General features: G+C 44.5%; 1 protein-coding gene across 1 annotated transcript in view; it reads left to right on the forward strand.

Annotated features, from left to right (window-relative positions):
- Window positions 1-26,362, forward strand: part of MYO1C (myosin IC) — a 56,178-nt gene that overhangs the window by 19,074 nt on the left and 10,742 nt on the right. Inside the window, exons 2-9 of the mRNA XM_080356981.1 lie at window positions 19,561-19,716; window positions 20,320-20,435; window positions 22,954-23,152; window positions 24,065-24,145; window positions 24,744-24,923; window positions 25,125-25,223; window positions 25,442-25,555; window positions 26,067-26,138. Coding sequence (XP_080213107.1) covers window positions 19,561-19,716; window positions 20,320-20,435; window positions 22,954-23,152; window positions 24,065-24,145; window positions 24,744-24,923; window positions 25,125-25,223; window positions 25,442-25,555; window positions 26,067-26,138 — 1,017 coding nt within the window. The remainder of the gene's footprint in view (window positions 1-19,560; window positions 19,717-20,319; window positions 20,436-22,953; window positions 23,153-24,064; window positions 24,146-24,743; window positions 24,924-25,124; window positions 25,224-25,441; window positions 25,556-26,066; window positions 26,139-26,362) is intronic.

Raw genomic sequence — 26,362 nt, forward strand, 5'->3', positions numbered from 1 at the left:
GTGAAAAAGACTGGTGAGACAAAAACTCTCATTTCTCCTCATCTAGTTTAATATGTACAAAGAGTATGCAGCTCTGAAGCAGTGATGTAAGAGAATTAGAATTATTGTTGTAGTGAGGATTTTGAACAAGAAGCCCACACGAAAAAGTGCCCATAGCACTTAACCTCTGTGGTTTATTCATCCTGGAGCAAGTGTAATTTAAAGTGACACCTCTATAATTGATGAAGTATCTGTTTACCATTTCTTTAATTACCAGTTTCAATGTCTAGAAAGCAGTGGATCAATAATTTACAGTGATGAACTTCCCTGTGTCCCTCTGTGTTTCTAGTTCAGCCATACAAACAATAGCTCCTGAAACAAGCCCTTAAGTTTTTATGCTTTTCTTTAGGTTATTGAAAAGAGCTTCACCTCTATTCCTGCCACGGATGTACTCCAACACAACTGAAACTGCTGGCAGAGTTGCCACTGACCTCAGCAAGGCAGCGTTAATCTCGGGCTTGCTGTGCACACTGTATCAGCTCTCATCTTTATGCAGTCTCATTATTGTAGAGTGGCCAACGCTGGGCTCCTGTCATTGCTACAACAGCAAATGATGCTGCCCTGGCAATATCTTAGAGCTGTTAGAAGCTTTAAGGAAAGGAACCAAAGCTGCTGCCTGTGTTTTGTATGTATTTCTTACATTATAAGCTTTGATAACACGTATTGATTTTTTAATGGGAGATACCTATTCTTGAGACTCCCGGATCCTTCTTTCAGGCTAGAGCTCAGACTCCCCGATGGTCCTGTATCACTCGCTGTCCCCACGGGGACCTAGAGAATCTATGCCAGGCAAATCAGAGGAAAGTGTTTCCTCCCCAGCAGAGCGAGACTTCTGACGGTTCCTGTTGTCATCCTCACTGCCATGGGCGGTAGGGTTTGCTCAGACAGTATCAGAACAAAAGATCAAAAGAGATCCAACTTGTGTGAGATCTCCAAATCTGTGGCTTTATGAGGAAAGGACTGTCACCTACGCACAGGTGGCCTCCAGGCAGAAGGATCGCTTGCGCTGTTTTGAGGATGTGCTCATTGACTGCAGCAGCACAAGCGGATGCTTCCCCTTTCCTGTCTCTTACTCTAAGGGCTGCCAGTCCTCATCTTCTGACGGAGAGCAGAATGCCACGGGACAGCTGGTATTTCGGTTAACGCCACAACTGTCACAACCGGCCGATTACACTCCAGTAACAGGGAATTCCTTCAGGATCTCATGTTTGAGTTCCAGATCACAGCCCAGAAAAAGTTTTTGTGTATATGGTAGGGTCAATAGGAAGATTGCCAGGCCTGCCTATGACTGCATATTTTGTCTACCTCAGCAGGACTGATGCAGTTTTTCAACTACCCAGTGTAGGACTACAAGTGAATCTGAGAAAGAAAGGATTTGGACCTCACCACGGCTGAGGAATGGATATTTCCATTTACTGCATAGGCCCATGTTTATCCAGATGTGGAACACGCATTCCTGAGAACCACAAAGGAATGGGCTCCTTGATTATTCTTTAATGTGTGTTTTGTTTTTGTTTTTTATTAAATCTATGTCCCGACAATGCAGAAAATCTTGAAAATGCTGTGAGCAGTACAGTGTGGTTCCCTGAGCGAGCAGGGAGTTGAATCCGTGTCTTGGAGACGAGATATTCCTTACACTTCAAGGGTGCCTGCTACATTGTGAACCATGGGGGTTTTTTAACATAAATGTGATTACTTCCTATTTTGTTTTCAAAAAAACACATGATTTAAGGTAGTTTTGATTCAGTAGGAGTATCAATTTCTAAAATGTTGGAAACCAATATTCTGGATCATTGGATGAGCACAAGCTGATGCTGGTGGATGCGAGATGTCCTTCTGAAGTGATGTCTGTATTTTCTTGGCCACTGGAATACATTTGCCAACATGCTGGCAACACATCATTCCCTGTTTATGGTTAACTGAGGAGATATCTATTTTTGGATAAAAATGTTTGCAACTCACTTTGTTTGCTGTGGGGTCTTCGGGGTACTGTCAGACTGGTCAGAAGGAGGTTACCTCAGACAATACCCTTCATCTGGTGGCTTTTTCCCTCTTTTTCAGAAGCAACAGAATAGAGAGGGTAAAGGGAAGCGGTTCAGACATGAGCCAGCTGCAATATCATCTGCCCACGTGCTCCCGCTGGTTGCCAGGCCTCAAGCCTGACACGCTGCCAGATAGCCAGTCTGCACTGTGTGTCTACTTTTCTTTCGTCTGCTTTTGGAAACTGCTTAGGCCATTTCTTTTAGCGTAATCTGGAATTTCTGCAGATCGTTGGCTACTCTTATTTTAGGTCCATGATCTAGTTTTACTGCAGACTGTTGTTGAAACTCCTTAAACTTTTCATAGGGGACTTATGCCATCATTATAAATGTAAAGTGCTCTTTGTTCTCTTACAAAGAAGGGTTTGAAAGAAGTTCAGTACCGTATGTATTCCTAATAGTTTTATTAGAACTTATTTATAACTTTTCACTGCCCCAAAATAACCGCCTGCCTTAGGCCAACTAAGTTGGTTTGGGACAGAGAAAAAAAAGTGGTGGAAGTACAAATTGTGCCTGTAAATGCTACACTTATAAGTCATCAAATTAAAAACTACTCCACTTGTTCGAATGTCTAAAACATTGACTGTGCCCTTTTTCAGGGCTCACAGATCTTGGCTCCACTCGCTCGTTTGTACTTTGCTTACAGCATTGCTAAGTTTGCATTAAAAAAGTGTCACACCCAGAAGGAAAATGAATGAGAACTTGTTTCTCCCAGGTATCACCTGCTTCTGGCACCAGAATGAAATGTCGCAAGAATACCTGCAGATTGCCGTGTTGTGGGTTTTTTTTTCCCTAAGGAACCTATAGACATTGTATGGAACAAACCTGATTTGCTTTTTAATTGTTATGCAGCAGTTATTATATGAGAGGAGAGACATAAGGGTATTTAATCTAAAATGCTTCCTTGTAGTTGGTTTTCTCTGAGAGTTGTAACCACTTATGTTTACTGGTTCTGTTGCCTGCCCCTATTTCCCCTCTTGCTATGCATGCAAGAATGTGAAATATCTAATTGGACAAAAATTAAGGGTCAGTTTAAAAATCTTCAGAAAGATGTCCCTAAAGATAAGTTGAATATGAAACATCCTCTTGGGACAGAATTGCTATATGCCCTGGAAAGCTTAACACACCCTTGAGCGCACACCCTTTTCTTGCCAGGTTATGCGGCCAAGGGCAAGGTGTGAGCAGCTGGTGAAGAATGTACCTGAGAGCCTGGTTACACCCCAGCAATCCTCTGGAACAGCACAGGGATTAATAAATCTCAGCTGTGTTCTCATCGGGGCTGTGTGGGATAGTGCTTCTGCTGTCACAACTCTGTCTTACCGTCTCATCAATGAGTCTTTGATAAGGGTAGCCTAGCTTGTCTTTTTTAAGGCTCTCATCCTAACTTTGCTGGGGCAAACGGACCATTTCAGCTCAGGGATGTCTTAGCAGCCAACATGTTGAAAGTCATGTCTGGGGTTTGGCCTCAGATCCCTCTAGAAGGTGTGTAACTACGCAAGGGCTGCATTTCTAGACAGTAGGTAGGATGTTGCAGGGCTACAGATATGAAATTACTTGTACATTTTGTCACAAACGGTCAGGAAAAAAAAAAGTCTGGGTGTTAAACCCATCTAGGAATATATATTGTACTCATTTCTGTGGCAGTGATGGGACTGTCAGACTGTGTTTGCTCAGCAGGCTTCTCTGCACTGGGAGATGAGAGCTCTGGCCTTATCCAAAGACAAAGCAGAGATGGAGAGATACCCTTCACTGGGGCTCACAGGGAAATGTGCCAGTTCTTTTATCCTAAGGTCTTTGTGAGCATTGTGGTAGGAACTCCCTTTCATTTGTGTAAGAAGAAGGAAAAATCTGGCTTTAACTGGGCTTGCAGGTTTTGCATCTGCTGAAGTGACAGTAAAAAGTGCTGGTAAAAAGACAATGAAAGGTGTTGGAGTTGTTCTGCTGAGACATACACAGCTTATTGTAGTTATGCACAAGTGCTGCTGGAACTGTTGGCCTGTGAGACCTTAACACGTACAATTACGTGGGAGCGCTTTGAAAATTAAGTTAAATGGCTCCTTCCACAAGCGCCCAACATCTTTACAGTTTAAAACGAGTGAGAGAGCTGTACAGTCACAAAACGCAGCAGCAAACCGTCGTGCTCCATGGATGTGCTGCCGGGGAAGGGCAGGTCAGGGAGCAGCCAGCCTTCCTTCTGTGTTAGCACTGGCCACGTCATGCTTTGGGACGTGACCGTGTCTTTTCTTGCCCTTTCCCTATCAGAAATGCGCTCAGCTCTGCTTTGCAGGTGCTATTTTGTAGATTTAAAAGCCTGTTCTTTTTCCTCCCGTGAAGAAAAAGCAAGGGCATGATAGAAAAAGGACACAGCAGCTCTAATTTGTACCTTGCGTTTTCTGGTTTGGGCTGCAAGGGAAGCCCCTCAGTGCTTGGAAGAGATGAGTCGTGGGTTAAATGCTGTTAAATATCCATTTCTATGGAAGGGAACATTAGGTTACTGTGTCCTGCCTTCCCGGAGAATACTGATGTGTGAAGAGCCCTGCTCTGCTAGTTGTGTCCCTCCTCAGTGCTCTTGTACGTTCTTCTTTTCCAGACTGCAAACAGTTTAGTGCTGATCTGGCCTTATATAGTAATTTCCTATTATTAGAAACATTTCCTTGGGATCTTGCTCAGGGAGTAGCAGAGGGAAATCCTGTTTCCTTCATCTAACATGCAGGCAAAGCACCAGTGTTCACTCTTTCCTTATCTAGTGTCGCTAGAACAAGAAGTTTTTGTTATGATATGCTTTCCAGTCTTAATCCCTTTCTAGCACTAAGCCTCTTTTCAGAAATGCAGAAAAATAAGTTTGAAGGAACAGGAACTGTCAGCCACCAATGTGAGCTGTAAAGCCTCTAAGTTCTGCCTGCTCTTTCTCAGCCATGTTTTTCACTCTTGGATTTAGTCGTCCAAATGCTTTGGAAAACAAACTCTCTTTTTCATGTTGGCTTGTGTGAAAAATGGTGCAACAGGATATTTCACCTGGGTCTGCCAGAGTATCAATAGAAAGCTAATGGCTGTGTTAAAAAAGAGGAATGATTATATACTAAGGACGGAGACGTTCTCGTTTTACATGCACCAGGAATGTGTTTTTAAAGGAGAGGTTGGACACTGGAAGCACAGAGTTATGCACAGGCTTTGAACACTTAATTTTTCCTGTGAAAACATTTTTTCCCCTTAAAAGGAAGATGTAGGTCCTGCCACTGGGAGTGACTGTTTAGAAAGTCAGTTGGGAGGAATGCACATCAGCTGAACGAGTCAGGCTGTTTGCATTAACAGCTCTGTCAGAACAGCTCTTCTTGTCCTTGCCACGGACTCTGCAGGGGAGCTGCTTAAAATGATCCTATCAAAGGAAGGGCAAAGCAATCCAGCTGAATTAAGTGTTGTTTTTCAACTCTTTGCTATTGAAGTCAGTTCAACAATTGGATTCAGAATGGGTGGGGTGTGTTTGTAGAATCAGCTGAAGAGGTGACTGCCTTGCAGTCCTGTAAAACAACCCAGAGCTATGACACGGGGCAGGAGGAGCCGCGCGCGGGAGGACAACCGGCATCATATTGAGGGCATCTGGTAGTTATAAAGTGGGACTTTGTTCTGACGGTCGCTGTCAAAGCCAGTCATCCATTTCTGTTTCACTGGTTCAGCAGGGAGCGACAACGAGGAAAATTTATCTTAATTTGTTAGATTAACCCAGTTTTGGTTTTCATTCACGTCACAGCCCCAGAATTATTGTGTGTGTGCGGGAGCCGTAACTAAATACGAGTGCTGCATATGTGCTTTTTAATCTGCCGCTTCTCAAACCCGTCTATCGTCAGAGGTATCGAAAGGTGAATAGCACTTACAGAGAAAGTGTTGGAGTCCAAGGAGAGGTGTGCATCTCCATCATCATTTTTTTTGTATTATTATTGTTTATTTGTGAAATACTGAGCTTGGGAAGAAGACATATTTAGTGTTCTCACTGTTGAACCTTTCTTGAAACAAACAAAACCAGTAGTGACAGTTTTAGGCATTACAAAGCATAAATTAGAATCCAAAATAATAATTTACATATTCTTTGTCTACTGGTTTTTTAACCCTTCTGGCCACACCAATCATGTTTTTAAGCTTTTGTCCCTAATTGTTCAAACACATTCACACAAAATCAGAGAATTCAGAGAATTTGTTATGTCATGAAGTGTGTGGTAAAACTAAGGAACTTTGCCACCTTGAGACACCTTTTGAGTGAGTATAATGGGCTTTCGATATAACCTTTGTAGGCCTGCAATTTCGTAGCTGAGGAGGAATGTTGTGTCTCTGAGGACCAATGTCCTGTGTCCAGGCTTCTGTTCCCAGCTACTTGTTTTGGGGACAGCTGGCTACTCTCTGCATGGGGAAAAAGGAGACGCATTAATACAGGTTTAGAGGTTAGAAACCAGACAATTCTTAGCAGAAGCTAATGGTATGGGGAAGAGGTTCTGCCTCATTATTGAGCCTATTACAATATTTAGTGTTGGTTCTTTAACAGGACATTGATTTATCCAGTTATCGTGCAGTCAAATGTTCATTCTCCGCTGAAACAGGGTTTTCTTCCAAAGCAATGGGCCAAATGTTCTTCAGAATCTTCATTTTCTGCTATCGGGTTTCTTAGGCATTTTAATCAGTTTTAGATCAGCATAGTCTGCGCTGCAGGACACGTGTGATAGGTTAAAGCCATTTCTATTTTTCATTTAAGACCTGCAAGAGGAAGGGATCTCAAATTCCTGGCCTGTTTGGGGTGGTTTGTTTCCCATGGTATCCTTGCCAAGTGCTTTCTAATTATGGAATGTGTGTTATTCTGTAGTTCTTTTGCAACGCAGAAATAATGAATATTATAAAAATCCAGAAATTAAAAAATGCAATTGACAGATGAGCTTGACAGCTTTTGGAATAACGTCATTGATTTTTGAATAGCATAAACCCAAGCCAGCGCCTCTTACCTCCAGATTTAAATAGTGCAGTGCAATCTGCACAGCAGAGGGAAGGCTGGTTTGTTGGTGCCGGTTTCGTGGGGCCAGATTCCTGTTTTGTTTTGTTTCAGTAGAGCCCCCGCTCGCGGGTGTCGCTCAGCGAGTCACGCACGGCTCTGCCAGCCGGTCGGAGCAGGGCCGACAGGAAAGCTTTCCAGTCCCCTTGCTTTGAATGTGAAATTGTATGCAGGGAATCAGCTGCTTATCAGCAACGAGCAGAGCGATCCCAGCGCTCTAATCCAGGTCTGTGAGTCACTTCTAACTGGTGAGGCCTGGAAAACTTGATTCATAACCTCTGCCTGTAGTTGCCTGTAGTGGTGACACAGACATAGGCAGCCGTCCTCAGCACAAATCACAGACAAGGGCTGGGCTCTAATGCTGGGAAGGAAGAGCCTGGTTTTATCACCTTAATTGTCTGGGATCAAGATCTTTTAAATTATGTTGGTTATCTCTGCTTTCCAATTATATTTTTTTCTTTCCCATTTTAGGCTGGCCCACACACGAGTGTTTCCTCACCAACAAGAGCTGGGCAGTAGTTTGACCACAGAAAAACAAACAAACAAAACATTTTGAGTAAAGGTGTTCCCAGTGAATAAATAAAAAAATTCACCTGCATAAAAAAGCAAGAAAATGTGCAAAAAAAAAATACTTCTGAATACTGGGCTCTTTATATTCTCTTCTTATGTAGCATTTCCAGTGATGAGATGTGTTCTGAGAAGCATGAGGAGATGCAAACTAGGGGAAAAATCAGGTTGTTGATGTGAAGATAACTCTGTGCTAATACGTAACTTAAAATTATAACATGAATTTTATTGACTCTGTTGTTTGGCTACAACTAGACTGATTTGAGAAATTATGATGGAGAACTGACATATTCTCCTCCTGAAGGTCTAGAGCCGCCAGGCTACAGCTCTAATTATACCTGGAAAACTCCTGGCTCCGGGCTCACTGTTGTGATTCAGTAATGACTGATGTGGCTCTGTTTTTGGAAGTGTAGCTTAGATTACCTTTGATATTTACCTGTGCTCCCGCAACAGGCCAATGCTAAACCCACCTCTGAAACGTGTCCTGAGGCTGCTTCCATTAATAATTCACCTAAATCCTCAGCTGGTTGGTGATAAGAAGTGAATTAAAATCATGCCAGACAGTTGTGCAAGAATTGAGAGGTACTACAAATAATTTTTCAAAATGGAATCTAATGAGGGCAGAAGAGCTTGTCGGTACCACAGCTCTTTTAAGAAGCGTTATCCAAGCTTCATCGCAAACCCTTCTAACTGCTGGCACCCTCTTCCTGTGACGAATGACGTCCAGCACAGCGCAGGATCTCTGGGATCAGTGCCTTGGGTCAGAGCTAATTAGAGAGGAGTGCTGCACCGAACCACCACCATCACCCGCTGCATTTCTGGGGCTTTAAATAGCCTCCTGTCCGAGCAGTGGCCACGCACTGTCTTGTTTTACTTTAAAAAGCTTTCAAGTAAAGCAAGTAGCTTTTTGATTTAAATCTTTTTACTTTCAAGCTTGACTTTACCCTTTCTGTAATAGGATTTGAAGAGCATGCATTTTGATAAGAAAAAAAACCAAACAAGCCAAACCTTTAAGGAGAGCAGGCTCCAGATAGTGCCAGTCACATATCAGCGGTTGAGCTTGGGAATGATTTCATGTGTGTTTTCAGTGGTCAGAGAACCTGCCTGTTGGTGCTGCAAAATCTGAGCGATGGCTGTCACGAGGGACCACTTTAAATGGATTCCAACATCTGAGGTGCTTGTAATGTTGGTTCTGGGCAGGTATGTACAGTAGGGCTTGCTCAGTAGTGCTGCCTGGGGTCCTGCAGTCAGATCTGATCTGAGTCTAATACACTTCAAGAGGCTTTTTGGACCTTAGAGAAAGATAATTGGTTTATTTCAGCTTTTTTTCTGTTATCCTATGATCATGAGAAAGCCTTCCCCACTTAAGAAAATAAAAATAATATCCTGCAAAAGAGTTTTATGGTGACAAAAGTCAGTTTGTCACCTCTGTTCACCTGTGTACGGCAGTGAACTGGTGATGATAGCGGACATTGTGTGATAGTGACTTGAGTGGGATACCTATATTTTTCTGAACTATTTGAACAGATGCAAGAGGGAGTCTGCAGTAGTCTCAGAAGGTGACGCACAGCAGGAAAGATGATGTCACCATTAATTTTTATAAGATTCTGGTGGAAAATTAGGCGCTGTTTGGATCAGGCGGATGTTTGCCTTGTGCAGATGTGGCCACATGTATTTAGAGCAAATGACCTCTGCAAATTCAACCGATGAGTTTGTAGCATTAGACTAAGTTTGAGCCTTCCTAACTGCAGGTGCAAGTTACTTGTTTTGCCTTTATGTGTTTGTGTGGTGCCTTTTTTGCTGTGGATGAACCTGCATCTAGTTTGCCATTTTCCATGCTCTTGGCTAATTGTAGAATCCCGTATTACAGATCACTTGAAGAGAGGAGTTTGTTAGAAGGGTGGTATAACGGAGAAATGGGTGGTGATATGCTTTGTGCAGATTGTGATTACCTGTGTGGGGACACTTGCAGACACACATGCATCTTCTTCATTAGCTGCTATGAGTCACATCAAATGGCTGACTGATTTTTTTAGGTACTGCTTGGAAATGGAGGGACAGAACTCTCCTCCTGCTCTGTATGCTCTTACATGAGCTACTTGTGACCTGAAATAACCTGAAGAGTAGTGTACTTTGGCTGGGCTCTGTGCCAGGGCAATGTATCTTCTGTGACAGATCTATAGCTTTATTGTTATATTGGTAATTCATTTAGGATGGACACATAGCTTAGACCACTGAGAAGCAAAATAATGGTTAGAATCATAGAATAATTTTAGGTTGGAAGAGACCTGTGGAGATCACTGGTCCAACCCCACTTCCAAGCAGGGCTGGTTTAGATCAGGTTGCTCAGGCATTATCTGGTTGAGTCTCAAATAGCTCCAAGGATGAAGTTTCACAACTTCTTGGGGCCCCTGTTCCAGTGTGTGACAGCACTGATTGTGAAAAAAATTTCCTAATCTCTCATTGGAATGTCCCCTATTCCAGCCTGCCTCTCGTCCTTTCACATTCCACCTAATGGTAGCAAAGGCTGCATAGACATTTTGATTTTGGTCAGAATGCCCTTATCTCTGGGTGGCACTGGTTTTCCATGCTCTTGGTGTAGCTGTAGCCATTAATGTTTTTGTGTGAGGCCAAACCCTTGTGGCCTCAGACACAGGTGAACGTTCTCCTTCTGTTTGCAAGGACTAAAGACAGCGGTGCTTTGATGGTGTCCTACAAGGGAGCGTCTGACTTCTTAGCACAGGTTATTTTGTGATAAGGACCTCGAGTGTTTTGAGGGTGGATGTCTCAAAATCTGTCTGGAATAAAATGCTGCTGATGTTAAATCCTCACAAGGGCAGACGAGGCAAACTGTATCTTACCCCTGGTCTCAGTGGTCCTTTGATTTGCTGGGAGAGTGACAGGCATCATTTTAAGACCCGGAGATTTTGCTGTGGTTGGGGTGAGTTGGGAGGGGGCTCAGGGAGCCTCTTAGTGCTGCTGCTTCAGTGCAAAAACTTGCTGTAAGGGAGCATATCGCATCCTGTCTGCTGTGGGTTTGCCTGTCGGGCTCTGCACCAGGTTTTCCAGCGCCTGTGATTACTTTTATTTCCGCTTTTCCCTGTCACTGGGCAGCAGGATTCCGCAGGCAGGGGACAGCGGACCCCGTGTCTCTTGGACTGCCTCTCCTGAGCTGTGCTCCTCGGCTCTCCTCTTTGGGAGGGGAGGAGAGTTCCTTTCCCTCTCCTTGGAAAACGCCCTCTCCAGGGTGCTCCAATAGGAACCAGTGGGAGGGAAGGGAGTTCTGGCCGCACCGAAAATGTCATGAAAAAAAAACAAGAAAAAAGGCAACTGACAGAAGAGAGAACTTGTCCTCAGATTCCTGCGTTTTGTAGCAGCGTAAACTAAGTCTCTGCAAGTGCTGTGGGAGCTGGCAGGAGGCAGAAATGAAGTTCAGAGGCGCGGTAAGATTTGCTTAACTGTTTTGGTGGTTCTGCAGCTTCGGATGTGTATCTAATCTTGAGAAGAAGGGAGATTAGATGTTCAAGGTCTCAGCAGGAAAGTGAAACGCTTCAGCCTGCTTTGTAAAAGACCCTTTTTGTTGGGAAGTTATCCAGGACATCCAGGTTTTGAGGAGGAAACCCAGGTGGGAGTTGAGAAGGTGGGAAGAAAGGGGGAAATCCGTGCTCTGTGTTGGGGGAGAAGAAAGGGTGGAGCTTTTGCTTGGGTGGAAGGGGCACACGAGGATGTGAACGTACCGCACTGGTGCTGGGATCTGCTTGTGTCCTTCCCAGGGACATGGGCTTCTCTCTCTGTGACTGCCACCCTGGGGAAGAGCAGGAAATACCTGTTTTAAGGACTCAGTTCCTCCAGGCTGTATTTACTTTAGCAAAACTTTGTCCGTGTTGTAGCAGCAACTGGAAAGCCCGGGTCTGCGTACTGCATTGCAGGACAACCACCGGGAGCTTTGAAAAATGAGTGTGTGGTGAAATGTTGAGAAGACTAGGATTGTTACCTGGAAAAAGAGATGAGTAAGAGAGGAGGGGAAAAAATATACAATAACGCCACAGAAAAGGCAGATTGTGAGCTCTCTTTTCCTGTGTTGCAACATAGGAAGAGGGACATTAGGTTAAAAGTTGCCAAAGAGATGCAAAGATTATTTTCATACAATGCATAATTGGGCCACAGAGTTCACTGACACTGGAAGACGTTGAGGTCCAGAACGTTACCAAAAATAATGTATGTGGGGGTTTTTCTAGATAAGAATGATCAAGGCTTTAATTGGTGAACTAACCCAATTTAGGAAGAGAAGGTTTGAAAATGTCGTGTCTGTAAATTTAAGCATTCTGACTGTTGAAGAAGAGTTAGCATGCGACTCGAGTGTCCCATACCTGCTCGATCTAGACATCCTTGCATGTTTCCCCAAATAGTCTAGTGTTGACCACTGGCTGAGAAAGGGTCTTGGTGATGAAGAGAAGCACAGAGCTTCTGGAGGACCTGCCCAATTCCAGCAGCGCATTTGAAGCTGGAGATGATGCTGCTAGAGAGGCTGGTGCTTGGATTTCTGTGGGCATGGAGGATTGCAGGAGCCAGCAAACCTCTGCGCAGCCGGGGATGGAGAGAGAGGGCTCTAGATGTGATACGTGAGAGTGCGATAAGTGGCGATGTTGTCTTGGGTGGTGCTTGATGTTCTCCGAGAAAACATGTGGGTGTGGAAGTGCCCTTCGCATGCCCTGGGAATGCACTGCAGAGCTTGTTCTGTTTGGGAAGTTTTATTATCTTGGAAAGAGGCAGTGGTTGTGTGGGGTGTGTGGAATCCAGCAGAGAAGGTGGGAGTGTTTGGTTTGGGGAAGGGCAAAGCGCTGCAGGAGTAACGGTGTGAGACCTGCAGTGAGGCGAGGAAGGACGGGTGCAATTAGCGGGGAATATGCCAGGGATGTGTGTTCAGAGGGGAATAGGCCAGCAGATATCAACAGAGAATAGCAACACGGGGTCAGCATCCCATTGCTGCAAGCTGAGGGGCAGGGGGAACATGTGCATGTGTGATTCTTATCTGTAGGGTTTGAGTTTTTGCTCCCCTCTCACCTGCTTGGTCTGGAAGCCAATGGCAAAACTGACTTGCAACATCAGTGATGTGAGTTTTTGCTTTTTGTGCCATCAGAAGCCATGATGGGATGCGCAGGCCTTTGAGCTCCTGGCCCAGGTGGTACTGCTCTGTATACTGGAATCAGCAACATCTTTTAACTAGCAACAGCTTGGGTCATCTGCTCAGGAGCAAAAATGTCAGCTCCCTAAATATAGAAATTCAGTGTATTTACTTTTCCTGCCTTGGTGATCTTTCTGGTTTGCCCAGTTCATTTTTCTTACTGCTGTTTTATATTTAGCTTGTTGATTGAAATAGCATCCCCTCTTAGGGCTAAACACTTTTCTTCTCCTTCAAATCAGTTCTTGTAACTACTTTTTTCTTCTCACTACTAATTGTTTCTCTTTTTACCTACCCTTCTCCCCTCCTCTCCAAAGAGTGTTATAGAAAAATATAATTATGTTATAAACACTGAAGAAATTTTATTACTTGCTTGCCATGCAAATCTCCATGGTTTTCTTTGGTTTCTGATCCATCATAATTTGCATTTCTAATTTACATTTGAGCTCCTTAGAGATAGATTCTTACTGTTCTAAATGTTGCACATGTCAAATGCCATTGCTTCATATATTAAGAGTCATAATTGCAGTGATATCCACTTGTTTAATGGTTAAGTTTTTGTTTTCACAGTTCTAACTCCCCACAACCTACATGCATTTAATAGATACTTAAAATAATGCACACAATGTGATACACTGCTCACATTTCCCATTCTGCTTTGCATTTTAGGGTGGGAGATTAAATGGTTCTGTATCTTGAAAAGTGAAGAAGAACTTTCTACTTCTAGGCAATTTGCTAGTAGGCATATAGCAAGTCTTTGTGAGAGCAGAATAAGCTTGCTTACTTATTTCAGATTATTTTATGATTAAATGTATTCAGATTTGTCCCTACTTAAAATATGGAAGATTTCAAAATGTATTTTTTTACAGAAATTAATCAAGGAAGTGGCAATTCTCTCTCCTTAATATAATTTTTGAATAGTGTATCCTCCAGTTAAATCCATTCAACGTTTGTTTTAGGATCAGGAGGGAAGTATCAGAGAGGGAGAACCACGTCCTGAGCTTGGGCAAGTGCCCCCTGACTGCAGACATTCCTTTGCCGGCGATGTATTGCTCTAAAAGAAGCAAGAATAAAAACCGATTCTGCTATAAATGGTCCTTGAGTGGCAGCTGCCGACATGGTAACTTTTTTTGCAAGTTGAAGTTCTTCCCTTTAACTCTACTAGTCTGTGTCATTTGATCCCGTTTGGTCTGACAGTTCTGATTTTTCTCAAGTTGCCTGCTCAGAACAACTTACCACCTTGTGGGAGGTGCTGCACTCTTCATTGGACTTACACAATGAAAAGCAAAGTAAAACTTTTCATTTTATTACTACATTTTTTCATTAAACAAGTCCAGTATATGAGATTTGTGTTGTATAAATCATGGTCTGAGCTCTGATGGCTTTGGAAAGCGCAGATGAATCAATGCGGTTGTTTGCAGAGGGTTTTTAGGTGAGATGGGGAGCTGCCTCTCAGGGAGCCCTCCTTGTACCCCAGCTGTTGACCAGCAGGGTTTTCTGTGTCTAAAATGCGCAGGTAACTTTCCGTGTGGCCAAAGGGAGGAGGATCCTGAGTGGCTGCACTTCAGTCTGTCAGGGTTTCGCTGGCAGGCGGCAAGTGCTTGACTGAGATCCCTTGGTCCAGGGCCACCTTGGTTGTTTTCATTATTGCTTTCTCCGTGTAAAAGGAAAGAAGAGCTATCCCGTTCTGCACCTCAGGAACTGAGGCCTGGATAAAACAGTGGATTTCTGTCTGCTCTGCTGTCTAGCCCATGCCGTGTCCAAACCCTTTCCCAGGCTGTAGAGCGGAGTAGAAATCAGAGGAATTTATTTCTTTCCTTCCTGCAGCTTCGGCATGGCAGTGAAGAATGTCATACGATCCAGGAGACAAATGCTTTTTAACTGCCACCTCCCCACAAGAAGTTCATTCTTGCTTTAGACTTCTTATTGTCTTCCAGAATCTAATCTGGATTTCCCTTCCCACTCATATTTGGTTCTTCCGTTCCCGGCTTTGTAACTATTTGTGGGACCTGCAGATCAATCATCTTTCACTTGATACCAAAATAAAGATGCCTGCGTCTTTCCATACGGCACCTACTTCCTATGGTTGTTTTAGTGCAAGTCTCCTGGTCTACTGAATACATACCAGCTAATTTCTAAAGGTGCCTTGTCAGAGGAAAATATTAAGGCATAAATTTTAGATGCAGAAGTAGGAATCTTCTTTACATTGTGTGACTTTTCTTCCTAAATCAGATGATTATAACACAGGTGTATTAGATCTCTGTGTCTTAAGCAGAGGAAAGTCTCATACTTCGGCATTTAGCATCGTCTAAAAGAAAAATGTTTGTTTGCACCTTCATAAGAACATGTCAGAGACTTAACTAGTTCAGTTTAGGGAACTCTTTGGTATAGTCTTGAGTGCTTTTGAACTTCCAGGAGCGATTTGTGAAGGGTATTTTCTGGTCTTGTTGACTCTGTAGCATGAACATAAAGAAAGGCTGGAACCTCGGCCAACTTAAACCTGGCTCTGCAGGCCGCATTGAGCAGCACTAGTGTACACCAGCTCAAAGTCTTTCCCAAAATTTAATCACACGGAAGAAAAAGGCATGTGGAAGTAGTACCGCTTGGGTAATTGCACTGGCTTGGTCCCCACCATTCAGGAGTGACGACTTTTCCTGTCCTGGCAGTGAGCCACTCTTGTGCTGATGGCTCTGGAGAACAGATTAAAAGCCAAGAGTGGGTTAAAATAGTGTGGGAATGAGTCTCTTGGAACTGCACCTTGGGGTGGGTTTGAGAAACGTCACGGTGAAAGTCAGCGTGTGCTCACTCCAGCAGCAGTGACCACCAGGACAGTGATTTTAGTTTGGGAGGAAAAGTGAGTCTGAGAGAGAAGGCGCAGGCACTCCAGTGCCCACGGGCACCAAGAGCAGATGGAGATTGCTCAGATTTTTGCAACTCCCTCTTCGCAGCCTGCGCCGGGTGTGGCCTTAGCATGGTATATCCTGACAAGGTTGGGAACCTAAGCGTGGTCCTTGTGATTCCTGCAGGCAGCTGCACATGGCAGAGCTGACTCAAGGACCTGTTACTGTCAGAAGGGCCCCTGTGCTCCCTGTTCTCCTCGCCCTGGGTCTGACGTTCCCCTTGATCCCGTGGGAAGGTGATTCAGCTCCCTGTGTTGACAGAAAGCTACCAACTCCTTTTTTTTCCCTGGTCGTTGCTTTGCTGGCTTCAACACGGGTTCAGCTTACAGACAGGTACTTGTGTCAACACATGCCAGGGAGGCAAAGTCCAGAGGAGGGGACGTGTCCCAGTTTGGTGCTGATGAGCCGTTAGACTCATCCCTTGGGTGGTGGTTTCCGAAGCACTTAAAAATGGCAGGAACAACAAAAAAACGCCCATCTCTACTGCCATTCCCAATCTCATGCTACCACATCTGTCTGCCATTGCAAGTGATGACATGTGGAACCAGTGTGGGAGAAGACTTGGATTAAAATAGTTAAAAATTATAAAAATGAGTTAGTTTTAATCCATGTCAGATTTCCAGTCTAGTTTATTGCACAAGTACTGGAGCCAGGGCAAGCCAGGGGGTGCAGCTGTGCGGGGGACCAGCGGGATGCTCCTTTCGCCTGCGTTCACTGTCAGAACAGCTTGTCTACCCTGCTCACTCTTAGCAGCTCCAGGGAAAACTGATTTTCACAAGTAAGGGTCGAATCAGACCCTCACAGCCTGTATTCTCCTCATTATATGGAAAAACCCTCCCTGCCCCAGGGACCTGAGGCTTCTCCAGGCTGATCTCTCGCATAGCACAGAGCAGAGGATGTCGCAAATGAATTGTACGTCAGCTGGAGGCGCTTTGGCAGAGATAAATCCATCCACTGCAAAGACACCGAGGGAGCCAATCCTGTCCATGGGCTGGCTGCTTTAATGGCTAATTAGCTTTATGGTAACATATTAAACCCCCCAGACTGGGTTTTCTAGCATTAATTTACATCCACCAGATTTGATGTCTGCCTACCAACATTTTAGTTATTTTAATTTATTCAGTGCCCTACTGTCACACTCGTCGTTCAGTAGGAACATATGGTTCATCGTGATTATTTTCTTCTAAATAGTGTTTTCTTTCCCCACTTTCTTCCTTCTGCATTACTGGTCTAGTTTGCGAAAAGGATTTATTTTCATCTCAGTTTGCATTGCATCTGTTGAAGTTATTGGCAGTCAAATAGTTAATGTTGACGTTTTAAGTTGGTGGTAGACTTGGACATAAGCAATAAAGCAAATGCTGGCACAGAGAAGCGCATATTGCTCAGTTGTGGTTTATGGCTGACGTTTATATTTGCATTGAATTTGGGCTTGGAAGGGTACAACACTATGATTGAAGTTTGTATTCTGGAGAATTGGACTAAGTAACCCGGTTGCATTTATTACTGAAACGCTGCATTTAGGTGGGTTTTTTTAAACTAACTGAAAACTTCAGGTTGTTATTTTGTTCTCATGGAGAGAGATTGGAGTTGAGTGAGAAGAAAATGTGTGAAGGAAACAGAAAACTGCTTCTCCTTCAGTGCCGGTCCCAGAGGCGACTGATGCCGTTTCTGTGCTGCGAGTGGGACAGGTCGGTGCTTCCACAGCTGGATGTGCACAGCTGGGTGAGTTTGGCCGGGGGTGGCTGATGAAAGAGCTGCTGGAGCTGCTGAGTGACGTTTGCTGTGAAAGTCTTTAGGATTATATAAACTTGGATTAACTGTGCAAGGGTGGAAGTTTCTCCGCGGTCATTTTTGAGGCAGCTGTGTTTTAAAGCTGTATTCGTCAACTTACCCACTTGAAAACTACTTATTTTCTTTTGGTTTTGCCTTTGTTCCCATTGCTTTGTCCAACACCTGCTCCAGGATTGCACTGCTCTGATAGAAGCATTCTAACTTCCAGGCAGAGTTTATTAGTATGTGGTTTATCTCTGTTTCTTTTGCCAGTGTTGTCCTTTATCTCACCCCCTTTCTTCTCCAGGGCTTATCCCTTTCTGCTTCACCTTGGCAAAGAGTAGAAGACACCAACGAGCACTTTGCTGAAAGTGTGGAGGAATTAGCTCAGGAAGTTTTGAGCATTTTTAAAAACATCACTTATGACATTATCTGCAGAATTCCTCCCAGCCTGGATCTTTCAAAGTTTAGACCTTCCAAACCGTGTAACTAATTTGGAAAAACAAAAAGGGGAATTGAAATTATGTTTCTTTGCGGTGCTTGAGCCATTAGAGTGGATCTGTATTTGAGATTCCCTAGTAGCAAGTCATAAGAACTGATTTTTCTTTCTGAAAGCTGCTCGTTTCATGCAATCACTTATGCCCAGGCACTGGGCTTTTGGGAAGGAAGCCAATGATAACTTACAGAAATAGGCAGAACTGCATTGTAAATTATTGATGTGTCTAAACAACTGCAGACTGAGGGAATTTGCACCTGTTCGCCCCCAAATTTATATTTCAGTGGGTTTTGCCTTTATTACTAATTCCTTTTTTTCTGACCGAGGTTGTTTGTATTTTTTTTCCCTGCATGCCATCAGCCCCCGTGCTCTGACCACTATTATATCTTGAGAAGGATCAGAAAGGAGCTGCCTGACAACGTGAGTCAGCCAAATCTCCTCCATCATTATGCAGGGGTCCGGTGTTCCCCAGTTGTGTAATGTAATAACATCGCTATAGGACAGGGTGCCTGCGTATTGCAATTAGTGCGTGAGCACATTCAGGAACCAGCTCCAGGGGCGGTTGTGCCCGTGATGGCAACATCCCAGAATATAAAAACAGATTCTCTGAAACGCATTAGTGCTTTAGGGAGATGATTTAGGAGAAGGGTGTTGCTGTGAGGAGTTTGCGAAGTAAGAAGGATTTAGGGATATGATAAGGAAATGCAGACAGATGTGAGGCAAATGGTTTAATACGTTGTATCTCCTGTCTGTGATTTCTGTAGCGTCTCTCCCGTGCCTCGTACATCGTCTGGCTGCCAGGTCTAATTGCCTTCCGCAGAAATTTTCCTTGCAAGTAGCGACTGAGTCACTTGGTGGACTTTTCCTCTCCTTGTTTTAGTATGTGAGGTTGAGTGAAGTAAGAAGTCAGCAGACATCGAAAATGTAACCTTTAAAGGAGGGTTAGGGAACGGGAGTTCCTTGATGCATGGGATAAATGTTAGAGTCAGAGCAAATTCAGTGGCGTGGGATGCAGAAATACCCATTTCTCATTAGTTCTGAATTTTCCCAGAATTCTTCCATTGGGTATCTTGCTAAAGCTTTTAAATTGGTCAGCAACGTGGAGCTGTTTGCTCATGAGATGAATCATCATTAGTCATAAAAGATTCCTTACCTCCAAATGACTTCCCGTTATAAAATGAGAGAACACATCTCAGTCTCACTCCTCTTAAAAGATGCCTGGGAAAGGAAATAGTATTTTTATTCTCTTTATGAAACGCATGTTGTATCGATTGATTCCTTTAAAGTGATGGGAAATTCAGCAATAACTTTTCCCTAATGCTGGTTGTCTTCATCAAAACAATTAGCATAAATCAACTGATAAAGTGTTAGTATACATTGACTACTGTTTTGAACAGTAGTGGGGTTATTCTGTTCTGATATCCTCTCCTGTTTATAAGTTGTCCATGGGTAATTGTGGTTAATGGTTCTCATGGACTCACTGAGCCGCACACAAAGCCACAGACATCCCAAACTTCCTCTGCTCTTTGCTGCAGGGAGCGGGGACGAACGGAATTCGGCTGACCATGGAGAGTGCTCTGACGGCCCGCGACCGCGTCGGCGTGCAGGATTTCGTCCTGCTTGAGAACTTCACCAGCGAAGCAGCGTTTATTGAAAATCTGCGTAAGCGCTTCAAGGAGAATCTGATCTATGTGAGTAGCAGAGCAAGAGAAGGCAAAGTGTTCACCAGTGACCTGAATTTGAGTATTTGCTGTAGAAGACACACCATGGCTTGGCTCCGCTGTTGGATTTGGAGATGGTATTGGCTTTAATAGACCACGGCTGCTTGTGTCAGAACTTGTCTGGGGTACTGACACATTAACAGGTGCAGGGACTCATCTGCAGCGCTCTGCTTGAGGTCTGCTGGCCATTTACAGGTCTTGCCAGCACTGGAAATCCAACTCACACCTTATTCTTTGATTTCATGAATTTACTCTGTGACGGGCTTTCAGCAACCCCAGGTTTGAACTTGATCCCAAATGGTGCATCAGAAATAATCCAGTAATCTTGCTTGTTAGAAGCACTAAACCCCTTTGCAGGTGCTGTTTACGCAGCAAGGACAGCGTGTCTAGCGTAACTCTTGCAGTGCCACTCTCACTGCCCTCAGAAGTCACTTCTTCAGCACCCTTGGCCTCTTTGGAAGCCGTGGACAGCATCCCCAGTGCAATTTACTGCCTTCAGAGCAGTCTGGGCTCTTGGAGGATCTGCTGCCAGACCTTCTGTAACCTCTGTGCTTTGTGTTCTCTTTTTTCCAGACGTACATCGGCTCGGTTCTGGTGTCTGTTAATCCGTACAAGGAACTGGAAATCTACACTAAGCAGAACATGGAGCGATACCGCGGCGTCAGCTTCTATGAAGTTTCTCCTCACCTGTGAGTGGCCTGTGGGTGAACAGTGTGGTTTGTGCGGTTCCCACGCAGGCGTGTGCAAGAACGACATGTGAAAACAAGCAAATAGGACTTTGTCCCAGATGCAGCACTAAAAAATCACGGGGTTACGAAGGATCCCTTGGAGGGTGTGGCGTGCGGCTCTTTCTATTCCTGTTCCTCTCCAAAGAGGATGAGTTGCCTTTGCAAGAGCAGTATTTGGAAAAGGGAGTTGGTTCCTTCCTGGCTGGAGGAACAGCGCTGCTCACCCAGCCCTGGCAGGACGGGAGTTCATTGTTCCAGGGTTACTTGGGGTCTGTGTGTCCCAGCTGCGAGTTTCCCCGCTGCTGCGTCGCTCGGCCAGCGCGGGGCTGAGCGGGGCAAAGAGCATGTGTGGGGGGTTCTTTCCTACCTCTGCTGTTACTGCCTGACCAATATTTATCTGTATTTCCCTTGTTGCTAAGATACCACCAGCCTGTTGGAACAAGGAATGTATTTATTTACATGGTCTGGCTTGGTGAGCATTCCCAATTTCCCATTTTAAAAAAGAAAAAAAGAAGTTTGAGGTTTAAAGTTATTTTTGAAAGCGTTTGAATTTTTTTGTCAGACGGAAAGAGAAGGATGACTGAGAGCTGAGGACATTTGGCTCCAGAATGTTTTCTTTCAGGACCAAGGGCCAAATTCTGAGCACCTCTTGGAGGTTTTTTTGTGGGTTTCTTTTTCTTTTCGTCTTTTTGTTTTTTAAAGAGGTCTTGGACGAGTAAGTGATATTATTTTTGAGCGAACTATTTGGATTGTTTCTTATTACTGGCACATAGCCCAGGAGAGTAAGCAAAACAGAATGCTCTGCAAGCACAGAGAGGAGAGGAACACCAGTACTTGGGAAAGCCTGAACACTTGAAGTTGTATTTATTATGAGAAAAATGTGGGGTTAATAGTGTTTCAGGCGTTTTGTGTGGACCTATATGGGGGACAATTAAACCTGAAAAGCCCTGGATTGAAACCTGCCTGGGGTGGGAATTTGGTGACTCTGGAAGATCGTGGGGACTGTGGCTGCCTTTTGATTTGTGTGCAGGGGGCACTGGACTGAGCGTGACGGCAGCGCCCACGTGCAGCACTAAGCAGCTCTGCTTTCATTCCTGTGTGTGCTACACAAAGTGACTTACACCATAAAGTAGCCGATTATTCCTTAGGCTGTTCTCTTTCTTGTTTTAATTAGTCCCATAAGAAACTGTAAAACCTGCAGCTCATAAGTAAACCCTTGAGAGCTGCAGTTCCAAATACCAGTACTGCTCCAACTGGAAAAACAGTGGGTTTTGTTATTGAGAATTTAAATTAAATTAACATTTATTCAGCTGTTTTCAAAATACTTCAGAGACATCATTTGTTTGGGAAGAGAAGGACTTGATAACTTCAGTGGGGCAAGTTGTGTTGCTAGGTAGCTCATTGGTGTTGCCGTAGCACCAAGTATTAATAGACTTGCGAAGGCCATGGCTGTTATTTTGGTGTGATTATTTCTGATTAATTTCACAGCATGAGAGTTTAAAAAAGAGAAAAAAAAAAGCTACTAAAAGGTGGTCAAGTGTATGAAGCAGGATACGTGCTTGATCACCACATGTGAGAAAGCTGAAAGTGTTATGGAGGCCTTATGTGGGTGCATTTTGAAGGGTAATGCTCTTTTTTCCTCTTATCCTCTTGCATTGCCTCTATCTGGTTCTTTTCCTCTCTCTCTGTAAGCGATTGTCACCATTGTCAGACCCATCCTCCTGCTCTTTGGTGTTGTAAAAGTGTGTGTGGTTCTTGGTATGAGATCCTGTCTGGTCTATCATGGGGAGGCAAAGAGAAGAGAAAGGAAAAGCAGCAGAGGAGGAAGCAGGGGCCATGGCCAGCGCCAATAAACCCGGCCGTACGCCCGCAGGAGGAACCATCTGGTATTTTGGGCAGTGTGTGGATTAAGTTGCCTGCAGGATGCTCATCAGTCTGTGCGGGCTTGTCCCGTTCTTCCTGCAGCCCAAGAGAAGCTGCGAGAGGTTATGCTGTTCAGGAGCCACCCAGATAGCGAAGTGCAGTTGTGACCTCTGAGCATGTCATTGCTTAAAAGCTAAGCTAGAATAAAGATGGATGGAAAACAAGATGTCTGCTGAATGTAAAGCTTTTTTGTCCCGTGGCACCAATGTAGAGAGATCATGTATGTTTAGAAAACTAAGTTGATTTGCACCATTTAGTTGCGTTCTACAGAAGCTCTTCTCATCTGAGTAGGTGAAATGGTCAGAGAGTCAAAAGGATGGTTTTTAAAGGGCTCAGATTCTCGGCCCAGCGGTTGTTGTGTATAGAGATGTCAGGAAGTGCTCACAGGAACCTCCTGTCAACAGCAACACACTCTTACCCAGCCCGTGGACACAAGAAGTTTGTCCTTTTTGAGGCGTCTTCTTTTTGAGTTCACCCCGTGGGACAGTCTGAGCTGGGGAGTCTCTGCGCTTCACTTGTGGAAACAAACTGACACCTGCTTGTCCTTGTCCCTTAGCTACGCCATTGCCGACAATTCATACCGCTCCCTGCGCACCGAGAGGAAGGATCAGTGCATTCTCATCTCCGGGGAGAGCGGCGCTGGCAAAACAGAGGCCACCAAGAAGATCCTGCAGTACTACGCTGTGACCTGTCCTGCCAGTCAGCAGGTCGAAACCATCAAGGACCGGCTGTTACAATCCAATCCCGTCCTGGAGGTAACTCTAGAGCCCGCGGCTCGGGAACTTGACATTGAGTCACACCAGCAGCGCTCACATTTTCCAGTGAAGGGAGTGTGGGCAGCTGGAGCCCCCCGGGCATGACTGAGCTGTCTGGGATGGTGTGTGCTGGGAACACTGGTTCACGGCATGTGGGCAGATTGTTTGCGCTGCACACAGGGGAATCCCGCTCTGCTTCCGAGCCAAACAAATGTCCGTCTGCGGCTGAACTCGCTCAGCCCTCTCCAGTCCACCAGGAGTGATGATGGAGCGGCCAGGCTGCGGGGAGAGGGAGGCGTTTGGCGTGGGAATCGCTCTGGTGCGCTGCACAAGTTTGCAAAAGCAGAAGCAGCCGCAGCCGCTGTGGGCAGCGTCACCCTCCATAAATGCATTTGTGGGTGCATTTTCTGGTGCTGTGGTGTCCTCTAGTGTCCAGTCCTGAGCTGCCTTTGTAGTTCCCTTTGGTACTGCTGCTCCGTATTCAAACGTGTCCTGTGTACAGGGGAAAGTTGCACTCCCCGTGCGAGGGGAAAGGCTGGCAGGCCTGTTAGGACAGTCCCTGCTGCGAGCGGAGCTGCGAGCGGCTGGAAGCAAATAGCTGTGATGAAAGAGGGAGCTTTGAAAAAGCTGTCAGACGTGACATATGGTGTCAGCAGTGAACTGGCATTAAAATGAGCTTTCTGGGAGGATGGAATTGTTCTCAGAGACATGCTCCATCTGCAGTGCATGCACTGGGTGTCAAGATCAGTGTTAGAATTTGGGTAGCAATCTGCTTCCTTCTCGGTTTCCCTTGTGAAAAGGACAAACCTGGGCTTTAATGGCTGTAAATAAACAACTGGCAGCTTCCCCAAAGTGTTTATAAATAATCTTATTTGATACTTCTTTATTTTTCTCTAATCGTTTTCATTTCAGGCCTTTGGAAATGCAAAAACCCTTCGGAATGACAACTCCAGCCGATTTGGGAAATATATGGATGTGCAGTTTGATTACAGGGTAACTTCAAATCTATTTTATACCTCAGAACTGGCCCCAGTTACAGCAGGTCTCTGCTGCCTGCGCTTGCTTGTACTGATGCGTGTGTGGAGCGATTATTTTTTATCATTCCCTTGGTGACAGTGCAAGCAGAGTCTATGGTAGCAAAGTTTGGTTCCAGAGGATTTTATAGAACGCACTTACCTTCCTTTCTTCCCTTATTTCTCTCTATAAGGAGACAGTGAGATTAAATCCCCTTATTTCCAGGGTATATGTGCACCATACAAATTGATGCTCCCAAAGTAATCATACATCTAGGTAGGTAATCCCTCCACACTCACAGTTTTGTTGCTTTTCCTGCGTGTTGAATTCCTCCTGAGAAAGGTCCCGTTCAGGACGTGCTGTAGTCATGATCTACATGTCATTGTCACTTGAACAGCTCATGCTGTGCACCCCTCAAAACTCACACTGTCTCTGTGTTTCAGCTGAGACAGTGATACAAAATGACAGATAAGTTTCTGTCTCTTTTTAGGCTTTTTGTCTTTGAATAAACCACCAAGAAGCAGAAATATTCTCCTCTGTGTTGATGAACTATTTCCATGTATCTGGTTTGATTTAGGGAGCTCCTGTTGGGGGCCACATCTTGAACTACCTCCTGGAGAAATCCCGAGTCGTGCATCAGAATCATGGGGAGAGGAACTTCCACATTTTCTACCAGCTGCTGGAAGGAGGGGAGGAGGACTTGCTGCGGAGACTGGGCCTGGAAAAGAGCCCCCAACAGTATCACTATTTAGTAAAGGTGTGCATTAACGAGTAATTCTTACAATATTGTTATATGATGGGACCAATATTTTCCCAGTTGACTTTGTAGTTTCCTTCCCTTGCTTAAAAAATAACACCGAGATGATTGCTATGAAAAGAAACATGGCAGAAGTGCATTGAGCTTGAGTTGACACATCTTTGACAATTTCCTTATTTATATCAAACTGTGTCTTTTTAGGGGCACTGTGCACGGGTCAGCTCCATAAATGACAAAAATGATTGGAAGGTCGTGCGGAGAGCCCTGTCCATTATCAGCTTCAATGACAGCGAGGTAGAGGTAAGACATGCGTGACAGCACAGCTGATTTTCCTACTCTTCAGGAATTTTTCTGCTTTGATTTGTTATTTCTGACCAAGGACAGCCTGCAGAATGAACGTATTCTCTGCAAAAATCCTAAAAAAATACAAAATGTTTTCATAACATGTTAATTAACACAGAAATCTCACTGTGTGGTCATTTCATCATCTTGGTTTCTGACTGTTGCTCCCACCCTAGGACTTGCTGAGCATCGTGGCCAGTGTTCTGCATCTGGGGAACGTGCAGTTTGCTGCTGATGAGCAAGGGAACGCTCAGGTCACCACAGAGAATCAGATTAAATACCTGGCCAGGGTGAGTGTCACTAGTTAGAGATGTATTTCATTAAAGAAGAATGAGAGAGGTTTCCTTATTTTGAACTTGGTACCATCATATCATTTTAGAATACGATTTAGAAGTTTTCATAAATTTATTTGACCGAAATAAAAACCCTTTAATAGATAACTTCTCTATTTACCACTCAATCCACCACTGACCTGAGCTTTTTGCCATCAGGCAGTGGAATAGGAATGGATCTGTTCTGCAGAAGAGTTTTAAAGAAAGAAGAACTCTTGTAGCTTTTCTTAGTTCTTTGTGCCAGAACAATCAAACCGCTTTATTTGTTGGGTCATATCGCTGCCAGAAAGGCGGTGGCGTGCGGGAGGAAAGGGAAGGATTGATGTTTCAAGAAGTTTTGCAGTGCGAATGGGGAAATAAAGGATTGTTTCACTGGACTGCGGTTTTGGGGACCAGCCTTTCTTAAAACTATCTCTGATAAATTGACCGTACTGCTTCATAAATTAATTTAATATTTACTGCTTTGCAGCTTCTTGCAGTTGACGGCTCCGTTCTTCGCGATGCATTGATCCACAAGAAGATCATAGCAAAAGGGGAAGAGGTAAGAACAGGAACAGAGGCTGTGGGAGGCAGATGGAATTAAATCGAGCTAATGACACAGCATCAGCTTGTGCCAGAACTAAACAGTTCCCGTCTCGCTTGTCGAAGGCGGTTGCTGTCAGTGCAGGAGTCCCACAGCCTGGTGACTGTATGGTGGGGACAGTGATACCAGCTGAGCTCAAGCAGGATGCCCCATTGAGTGACTGTTTATTAACAATGAACTGG

Source organism: Nesoenas mayeri (assembly GCF_963082525.1).
Source record: "Nesoenas mayeri genome assembly, chromosome: 20".
NCBI classification, from domain to species: Eukaryota; Metazoa; Chordata; class Aves; order Columbiformes; family Columbidae; genus Nesoenas; species Nesoenas mayeri.